This window comes from Rhinatrema bivittatum, chromosome 5 (genome assembly GCF_901001135.1).
Source record: "Rhinatrema bivittatum chromosome 5, aRhiBiv1.1, whole genome shotgun sequence".
Classification (NCBI taxonomy): Eukaryota; Metazoa; Chordata; class Amphibia; order Gymnophiona; family Rhinatrematidae; genus Rhinatrema; species Rhinatrema bivittatum.
In genome coordinates, this window is record NC_042619.1 from 254,377,133 (window position 1) to 254,387,899 (window position 10,767).

Consider the following 10,767-nt stretch of genomic DNA (forward strand, 5'->3'; position numbering starts at 1 on the left):
TGCATCCATCCTGTGATTTCTCCAGTACTAGAAGTGACAGACTCTGTATTCCTGTGCCCCCTCCTATGAGCTTTCCTGTCCTAGAGGTGGCAGGCTCTGCTTCCCTATACCCATACCCTGAACCCTACAGTCCTAGAGGTGACAGGCTCTGTATCCTTGTTTCCATCCCCTAAGCCATCCAGTGCTACCATTGGCAGGCTTTTCTTCCCCCTGCCCACGCCCTGAGATGGCAGGATCTGTACCTTTGTGCCCATTCCCTGAGCTAACCAGTCCCAGAGGCGTAAGGGTCTCAATCCCAGATTTCAGTTCCCAAATCCTAGGAAATGGAGTACTGCTATGTGATCTCCTCTTTTTTCAGGTATGCCAGAAGTCTGGGGAGATCTCTCTCCTGAAGCAGCAGCTGAAGGATTCTCAGTCAGAACTGTCTCTTAAGACAAGTGAGATACTGAGTCTGAAGGCCCAGCTGAAGGACGTCAAGGGGAAGATAGAAGTGCATGAGCAACACTCTCGAGAGAGGGAGAACTTGCTTCACACCAAGGACGTGGATCTGGAAGTGTGTGAGAATGAGCTGCAACGCAAGAAGAAAGAGTCGGAGCTGCTGAGAGAAAAGGTGAAGCACCTGGAGCAGGAAGTCCTGGAGCTCAGGGCAGAGGTGGTGCAGCACAAGGACCAAAGCAGTCAGGAGAAAAAAGGCTCCTACAGTGTAGAAAGCAGGAACGAAGCCCTGCAGAAGGAGGTGGAGGAGCTGAAATGTGAGTTAGAAGAAGAGAGACAGAACAATGAGCAAATGACCACAGTGTTCCAGAATGAGCGGCAGACCTGGAAGGAGGAAAAGGAGAAGGTGATCCACTATCAGAAGCAGCTGCAGCAGAATTACCTTCACATGTACAAGAAAAACCAGGCCCTGGAGAAGTCTCTTCATCAACTGTCCCCAGGTGACGAAGAGGAAGGAGGTTCCCAAGAGTTTAACATGGACCTTGATCTGGCAGACCTGGAGATTCCCTTTGAAGACATTATAGCCACAGAAATTTGAGTTCATTTCAGTGTCCATTTCCAACAGTGGCTCAGCCTTAATGTCATACTGTGTTGGTGTAACATTAGAGCTTGTGATATGTGGTGGCCAACCTGCCTCTATGGGAAGCATGGGTGCGGCCCTGTTTCAGTGGTTGTTGTATCAACTGCCTGCTCTGTGTGGTCTGAGGTTGCATTTAAATGTCTTGCCCTCCCCTCTTCCTGCCCTGAGGATACACCAGCTACCACCTCACCTGTGCTGCTCTGCACCTACTGGAAAGAAAAGAAACCACAGATGTCAACTCTTACACTCCTGGTCATTAATCCTTTGGAGCCTTCAACTATTGGTTCCAATGCAGTTTTGCGGAACCAAAAAAATCCTGCGTGCAGCCCCGAGAACAAAAGAGGATGCAAGAGACAGAGCTTCTTAGCTACTTCCAGGGCACCTGAAAAAGAAAACAGAATATGAGCCTACGTAACTTGTTCCAAGTGCTGTCAATTCTTGGCCACTGAGGAAGGGGTGACCGAAGAATAGGTTGCCCGCCAAGCCCACAGCTATGAAGCAGTTGAGCTGACTGCCACAGCTGAGACCAGAGATTTTATTTTAGTATTACTTGCTGTAACGTCCTTCTGACAGGAGAGAACTCATGGAAGCTGTAGGCCAGGGGTGTTACACTGCAGTCCTGGAAGGCTGCAAACAAGTCTGAATGAATCCGTATACGATGGAGGTAATGAATGCAAATGCATTCATGAATATTCCTCAGTGGGATCCTGAAAACCTGATCGCTTTTCAGTCCTTCACGTCTGCAGTTTGATACCCCTGCCACAGGCAACACTGTGCGCACAGCTGCGACCCACCAGGAAAACAAAAGGTATGAGCCCTGGCAATGAGTTACTAATCTACAGAGCATTCCCGCTTACTTGACTAGAGGGACTTTTGTAAGGGCTATTGTTCGTCAAGTTCCTAGAATCCCATGTAACAAAATATACTGTACTAGGGTTGTATGGACTATGTGTCTTGGAAGTAGGCATTCTCACAGAGTATTGGTCAGTATTGTCTACGTGCATAAGGAAGAGGCTAGAATCAAGCCAGGCATTAGCCTTCTGCAACATGAGTGACTGCCTTTTCAAGTTACACCTCGGCCCTAGGGTGAGCACGCCCAGGATACAGTGTGGGATACGCTGTGGGAGCGGTGTTACGTGAGCACTGATGCCCTCTACATCTGGGAGTAGGGAAGCTTTAGTCAAACGGAAGGTTATGCTACCATCTTAAATATTCCTGTGACAAAATCCCAGCAGCAGACAAGATAGCTGGGTCACGAAAGAGGAATGTTTGAATGCCGAAAAGAAAGAGGTTTGGGGGTTTTTTTTCACCTAACAAGATAATTAGAGCAGGGTGGCAGAGGAGAAACACCTCATTTGTGCACAGAGAAAGAGCAACAAAAGAATTTGGTGTCCCCTCTTGCCAGCTTCTCACAAGGGCACAAAATCAACATTATTATCTCAGGGACAAGGATTCCCTCAAGCATACCTTATGGAGTCATTGCTCACAGGTTCAGGTACTTTCTTTTCTCTATCACAAGAAACGGACTTGAGTTAGTAGCACAAAATGACTCCGTACCAAAGGACTGGCTGACACCCTATACCATTCCTACAAGAATGGCCTTCTGGTGAACCACTGCTGCCATATTCTGGGCCAGAGGCTTGTTGGCCAGACTAATGCTGGCAATAAGAAAGTTGCACTCAGCCCTCCACCCACCTCTTCAAAGCAATATAACTCAAAACCATGCCCAGTGTGGGGATCAAGAGAATGCATGGCACATGTTAGGATTTGATGAGCTCTTTGGTAACATTCCCCATGTCATTCCTTCCGTAGAACTGTCCAGGAAACATAGGTCCTCTTCCAGACAAGGGCTGGAGAAGTCTCTTCCAAGACTGAGCTTCAGCACCAGCCCTCAATAATCAAGGGTAACCACGGTATAGGACCCAGGTCAGCCATGACAGTTTGGGTTTTGCCCCATTCCATCAATGGATTTGTAGCTCCTGCCTTTCCCAGAGAAACTGGAACCACAGGTTCACATATAAGGTGGGGCCAAACCAGGATTAGATCAGCCTCTAAGGCTTAACCTGGGTCATGTGGCAACCCTACCTTTACAGTGGCATTTCCTTTCATCCCAGGGCACACCACACCCACACCCTACTGACCCCAGCTCACAGGAGGGCCCGACTAATGGCTCTCTTTCTTAGTCTAGAATTTATTTTCTGCCTCATATCTGAATAAAGATCATTTGTAAGAGCTGGCACCTTGGCACCTAGGAGTGTGCGAAGCCTGGGAGAGGTCAATATACCTCATGTGCTCTCCAGTCCCTGACAGGCCAGTGCCTGTCAAAGAATGCAGAACAACAGCCTGGGAATTTTTCAGAGCAGTGTCTCCTAGACTAGAGGATTTGCAAGAGGCACTGCAGTCAGGAAGCAGCCAGTGAGTTTATTTCCATACCCGATGGGCCCTTCAAATCCAGGAACCAAACCCAGGATTAGCTGCTTTGGAAGATGAAGCAGCAGCAGATGTGGAATGCAGTGAGCATCCAGTGCCGACACTGGAGGGAGATAGGAGCTAAGAGCTGCAACCATTTGGAACCCTTTTTCTGATCTTTTTCATAACGCAGGGTTACCAGCTGACTCTGGCTTATCCATATACAAGAAACATGATCTGATTGCAGATAAGTTATAAACCCTAGTTGCATCTTCTGTAGTAATGAGACCAATGGAAAATTTCTGGTAGAGTGAAATGTTTTGTGTTTCCTTAAAAGTCTGTGCATAATAATGAAAAGCATTGAAGTGTTTTAAGTTTGTAGGTCTGGCCTTCCAAAGGGAAGTAAGGACTATAAATTCCAGAAGGTAATGGGGCAAAGGTTAAATTAAAAAAAAAAAAAAAAAGGGACACCTATCTAGATGACTCAGAGGCATCTGGCGCACATGATCTACATGCATGGATCTTTTCCAGCAAAGACTTGAGTTCCTCCTTCCCCAGTCTGGGCAGAGGTGATTGGAGGTCGTGTGAAATGAGAGGTCAAACTGCCGTCATGGCAGGTAGTGTTCTCGGATGGCCTTGGTCACAGTCACAAGCTGAGTCAGTCATGTAGGGAGTGGTAGTCCCCATTCCTCTAAGAAAGGAAGGATAGGTCCCTAGCCACCATAGGGTGAGACCAAGACAGGCTCATCCTGCCCTGGAAGACCTGGAGCTCGGTGGTGGTTACTACCAGGTCCAGAAGCAAGCAAGGGTACCTGTAATGCAGGGCAGAATTCCCCCGGGGGTGTAAGCTCTACACCTCTGTGCTGACGTGATGGGTCAAGCTGAAGTGCCTCTTTCAAAGGGAAGAATGCATGTTTTATTTTCGCAGCACAAAATGTGCCATGTACAATTGCTCATGATTTCAAATTTCATTGCACAGCAGCCCTTAGTGAACTGGCCTGCTGGTAATGAGTGAAGAGTCATCGCCGCTTTTTATGCCGTCTTTTCTACTGCCTGCCCTTTAGCATTCAGTCAAGGCAAGAGCAGCACTTATGCCCCATGAGTGGCAATCCATCTCCAGCCAGCTCCTGCACGCCTTCGCAAGGCTCTTTGTGTGTCTGCTGAAGCTGGAGGGGGCTTTGAAAGTGTACCCCACTGCTACACTTGTTTGCCAAGCTCCCCGCCACCCCAGTAATTGGAAAGAACTCCCTGCATGCGCCAGAAAAGCCTGCAATGGATTTATGAGAAAAGGAGCGTGTGCTGTCAGATTCCAGGAGGATCGACTGCCAGTCTGTGCCTGTGGGTCACTCCCTTCCTCCCTTCACCAGATACACATGGCTTAACCCAATAGCCTGCCTGGGTGGAGATGGGACAGACATGACCTGGCACATGAGTTTATCCTCATGAATCTCAATCATCAAGGGCTCAGTTTTCAAATTCCCTGCCCAGGTGCAACTGTCCATAGGCACCTTGTAGCACCAGGCATGTATCTAGTTTTTAAAGGGAAAGTACACGCACTATGCCTTGAGAGCCGTCCATGGAAACAGAGCAGCTGTGGACTTTTCACCTGCTTTTTTGTACAGGTGAAAGAGAAATGGAAAAGAACATGCTCGGATTTGAAAATACAATCCTCTTCCTTTATTCCCCCTCCCCGCCTCTGGGAATGCCTCCTCGCAGTCCAGCTCAATACTATGGAAGAGCCAGGCTGAGTGAGCACAAGTTTCAGACAGGGAACTTACCTAGGGAAATGGATTATGAAAATTGCCTTAAAAGCACTGATTGGTGGAACTGGACAAGTGTAACATTGATTATGGATTGGGGGGGTGAGGTGCCCTTTCAAATGTAGTAAATTATTCATTTGTTTAGAGCATAAGAAAAATAGCATTTTTTTTTTCTTTTTGCACTTTTTATGGCCTCTCTGTAAAGCTCTGAAGGTAAAGAACCTTCCTTCCCCGGAATTGATTGATAGATGTCGGAAAACCTTCTCCATCAGGTGCTGTCAAAGAACTGGAGGGGATGTACAGGCTGAAGGTACCACAGTGATGATGATGATGATGATCGATGCAGTCTGCCCAGTCAGGTCCCGCCTACACGGCTTAAGGTAGTCACAGATTGTTGACTGCTTATAGGATATCGGGCATCCCTGAGGAGTTATGTGATGGTACAGTGAGCCATATAATAAGGGAGGGCAATTGCACTCTCCTACAGATGTTCCTTACTGCGGTGCCTGGTCCTTTGTGCGTACTGCGCCCTGTAGCGTGTCTGAGCAGCAGTCTCTTACACAGACAGGCCAAAAGGGGGTGGGCTGAGGTCGCGGTTTTATTTTGTACAGAACTTTTGCAGAATTTGATGTTATTTCTAGTGATTAATGTAAGCTACTGGAAAAAAAAAAAGCATTTTTATGTGATCACTTTATGTTTTAATTTATAAATAAATTGCCGTTGTTACAATGCACGGTATCACTGAGTCTTCAGGTCCATGAGCAGAGCATCAGGCTGCTGAGCACTGGTCGTGAGCACACAAGACTGAGAACCAGAACCTTTCTGAGAAAGGAGCAGGAATTCAATCACCATTCACTGCATGGGATGAGCGGTCTATATGTCTGACTCTGGCAAAAAAAAAAAAAAAGTCTGTGGCCTTCACATCAGCAGTACTGGAAGTAAGGAGGAGGCTGGAAACTACAGGCCAGTTAGTTTGACCTCTGTGGTGAGCAAACTAATGGAATCACTGCTAAAACAAAGGATAGTGCAATTTTTGGAATCCAAAGGATGGCATGATCCGAAGCAGCGTGGTTTTAACAGAGGTTAATCTTGTCAGATGAATCTCATTCATTTCTTTGATTAGGGGACCAGAGAGTTGGATCAAGGGAGAGTGCTAGCCATAGGGTACTTGGACTTCAGCAAGGCTTGTGACACGGTTCCACACAGAAGATTTATAAATAAATTGTGCACCCTTAGTATGGATCCTAGAGTGACTGACTGGTTTAGAAACTGGCTGAGTGGGAGGAGACAAAGGGTAGTGGTAAATGGAATTATTTTTTTTTTTTAGGAGGGGGTTGTTATTTGTAGTGTGCTCTGGGACATACCGGAAAGCCTGTCGGGAAAGGTTTGTCATTTTGCTGATGATACCAAAATTTGTAACAAGGTGGACTGCCAGGAAGGAGTGGCAAACATGAGGAGGGATCTAGCAAAGCTCAAGGATTGGTCTAAGGTCTGGCAGCTGATATTTAATGCTAAAATTGCAGAGTTAGGGTTCAAAAACTCAAGGGAAAGGTACAGTATTAGAGGTGGAATTCTTCTAAGCACAAAGAGCAGAATCTGGGGGTAATTACTGTTTATGTGATGAGCTTAAAGTGGCCAAACAGGTGGATAAAGTGACAGTAAAAGGAGAAATTTCTTCTTACCTGATAATTTCCTTTCCCTTAAGGAAGGCAGGCCAATCCATACCAGTGGGTTACGCATGCCTACCAGCAGATGGAGACAACTGATTCGCTGACTTCGACATATAGCCCTGCCCCAACATCAGCCTGCCAGTATCTCTAGAAAAGCAAACTGTGGACAACTGATTATACATTACACATGACTCTTAACAGTCAGCGACTCATTATCTCTACATAACTGGGAAGCACTGATTAAATAGGCTGGTTCTCACTTACCAGTTCTTCAACCAACCCATAACAAGGAACAATCTGCATTGTCCCTGAAGGGAAGTAAGAACTGAAAACAAAACCACACGTAGACAGCCCAGGGCGGGTTGTGGATTGGCCTGCCTTCCTTAAAAGAAAGGAAATTATCAGGTAAGAAGTAATTTCTCCTTCTTCTGTACTCAAGCAGGCCAATCCACACCAGTGAGATGTACCAAAGCTACTCCTGAAACAGGTAGGAGGCTGCTCATGCTCCCGCCAACACCTCTCTCATGAAGGCTGCAGGGGGGGGATATGATAGAGGTCTAAACTCACGAGAGGTCTAGAATGGGTAAATGTGAATCAGTTATTTAATCTTTCGGCTAATAGGACTAGAGGGCACTCCATGAAGTTAGCAAGCAGCACATTTAAAACTAATCGGAGAAAATTCTTTTTCACTCAATGTACAATTAAGCTCTGGAATTTGTTGCCAGAGGATGTGGTTAGTGCAGTTAGTGTAGCTGGGTTTAAAAAAGGTTTGGATAAGTTCTTGGAGGAGAAGTCCATTAATCACTATTAATCAAGTTGACTTAGGGAATAGCCTCTGCTATTACTGGCATCAGTAGCATGGGATCTTCTTAGTGTTTGGGTGCTTGCCAGGTACTTGTAGCCTGGACTGGCCACTGTTGGAAACAGGATGCTGGGCTTGATGGACCCTTGGTCTGACCCAGTATGGCAATTTCTTATGTTCTTGGCCTCAGACTATGTTTGTAAGCCTTCCATAAAGCTCAGTACGAGAAGGAGACAAATCACTTTGTGAAATGCGCCATAACTGTCGCCTGCAAGCTTGGCATAAATCACCCAGCTATACAGACATGAGTATGGATCAAAACACCTGCCTTGCACAGAGACGCTGCTACCTTATTGCAGATCTTAGAGAAGATTCTGAGGGCCATAGCCAGGTTGAACAGTCAGGCTGGACGCCGATAATGCCATCCTAGAATGGCAGAAAGCAGACACCGCCGATGTTCCAGTCCTACAGGGGTTTATAGATATGCATCCGTTAGATCAAAAGATGGAAGAAGGTCCTCTTTCTGTACTGTCATAATGATGGAGCACAATGTTCCATTCTGAAGTGCACCACACACAAATGCCGCTTGACCCCTTTCAGATTCAAAAGGCATTGAAAGGAGGCCTCTGTTCTCTTGGGCACATCAAAATAAATGGAATAGCCTCCAGGCATTCCTCTGCAGTTTGGAAAACTGAAATGACGGCTCTAAAGTTTGTTAGTCTTCTTTTTACTGTCACCTATCCATTACCTGTAAGAGGACCCCCGCACCTTCATTATGAGATCGGAGATGTTCCGGCCTTGAAGACTAGGAGTCCCTGGAGTGGTTCCTCACCCCAAAAGAGCATCCCGCCACTCTATAGCTCCAGCAAACTTAAAATCTTGGAATCAACCCATCGATTCGTCATCCTCTCCACTCATGACCGAACCAGAGAGAGATCCCTCACAGGGCAACTTTGTCAAATTCGACTTAGAAATGGTATCTGCCTCCCAGTTCCGCAGCCATCGAAGGCATCGTGCTGCTACAGCAGAAGCTACTCCTCTATCGGCCGTACTCACTGAGTCACAGCAGCCAGAAACGCGGCTCCCGCTTCCAACGCAGACCTGAGTGGGACACAAATCTGCTCAAACCAACCTAGAGCAGCAGAGGGTTATTGGCAAATGCATTGCTGCCACTTAAATGTTGCTTGAGGAAAGCCTCGATCTTTACATCCAGGGCTCTTTTAGAGCCGTCCTCACTTCAACCAGGACAGTGACTCACGGTGATCACACCAGCAGGTCATCAACTTCTGGGGATCCAACATCTTGGGTCTAGGTTACAGACCTGCCAAATATTGAAACCCCCCTTAAATTTTTAATTTTTTTTTTTTACTGCAGCGTATCCAAGGTTAAGCAATGCCTGCACTTGTTCCAGGAGTAGCAATAAAAAACTGATCGCCTTACGCAAACTAGAAACCTTCCTCAGCACTCCCTGTAGTGCCACTCCAGTAACCTTCAAGCATATTCAGGGCCTGAGCTAATAAACCTGACCCTGTGTATGAAAACAGAGCAGTGACTTGTGTGGCTCCAAGTCAGGCGGGATTTCCCCTTCCTCCAAAGGTGTAAAGCCCAGATCTTCCCTGGAACCATCTGCTAAACCGATCTGTACGGCGCTTGCCTGATTTGGTCACAGAGTGGGAAGGCCTAGGACACTTATTTTATTTATTTATTTATTTAGAACTTTTCTATACCGACTTTCCAGTAACAGAATTACTGATCAATTCGGTTTACAATTTGAACAATAACAACAGTGACAAGTAAATGTCTTACAAGGAACAGGAAGAAAATAACTTGGAAATAAATATGTGGGTTGATTACATAAAAAGTACTATATACAAATAGTACTATATACAAATATATACAAAGCCTAAAGGTGGGTAGAGGCACTAAACAATGGCGTTGGACTGTCAAGAGGGTGGGTATTGGGATTTGGACTGCCAAGGAGTTGGAGTTGGTTAGACAAATTCTTTTGGTATTCCTTGTGGTATTTTGGGGGTATTCTTTGGGGTTTCAAAGAAGGTCCAGAGCTGAACTTGGATAGTTCTTGTGTAATTCTCTTGTTGGTTGTTTAAAATAAATTGAAGTTCTTATATAGCTTTCTTGTAGGTTGAATGAAAATAACCTTGAGGGGTCCTTGACAGATATTATTCCGCAGGCTGATGTTATGGAAAAGCTTGATGGAAGAGCCACGTCTTAAGTTTTTTTTTGAAAATAATGGGGCATTGTACTGATTTGAGTTCTGGTGGGAGACTATTCCAGAGTTTGGGACCAGCTGTGGAGAATGCTCTTTTGCTTAACGTTGATTTCATTGGTGGAGTCTGGAGGTTGTTTCTGTAGGCTTTTCTCACTGGTCTTGTAGATGTGTGGCGTTGTAAAGGGATTTTGAGCTCAAGTGGTGTTAGGTTATGTAGTGATTTGTGTATTGTTGAGAGCACTTTGAAGCGTATTCTGAAATTGACGGGCAGCCAATGTAGGCTTTTTAATATTGGTGAGATGTGGTCTCTTTTGTTAGTCTTGGTTAGAATCCTTGCCGAAGCGTTTTGCAACATCTGTAATGGTTTTAAGGTGTTTGCGGGGAGGCCCACTAGAAGAGCATTGCAATAATCTATTTTCGTGAGAATGATTGCTTGTAGAACCAGTCGGAAGTCATGGAGATGGAGGAGTGGTCTAAGTCTTTTTAAGACTTGTAATTTGAAGAATCCATCCTTTACTATATTGTTGATGAGAGCTCTATAATTCATTTGGTTGTCAAGTATGACACCAAGATTTCTGACTTGTGGTGACAGAGTTAGTTGAGGAAAGAGGTTGGTGCTGGGAAGTGAGTATGTTCCATCTTGAGAAATGAATAGGTATTCTGTTTTGTTTTGATTAAGAATAAGATTTAGGCTTGCGAGTAAGTTGTTGATGGCTTGTAGGCATGTATTCCAGAAGTCCAGAGTTTTTTGTAGAGATTCAGTGATTGGGATTAGAATCTGTACATCGTCTGCGTATAGGTAGTGTATGAGATTTAGGTTG

The 10,767-nt window shown here is 45.6% G+C and overlaps 1 protein-coding gene across 1 annotated transcript in view; it reads left to right on the forward strand.

Annotated features, from left to right (window-relative positions):
• LZTS1 (leucine zipper tumor suppressor 1) overlaps positions 1-3,962 on the forward strand; it is a 29,117-nt gene extending 25,155 nt beyond the window's left edge. The window contains exon 4 of the mRNA XM_029603868.1: positions 359-3,962. Within this exon, the coding sequence (XP_029459728.1) occupies positions 359-1,033 (675 nt within the window). The 3' untranslated portion in view covers positions 1,034-3,962. The remainder of the gene's footprint in view (positions 1-358) is intronic.
• Positions 3,963-10,767: the final 6,805 nt, after the last annotated feature.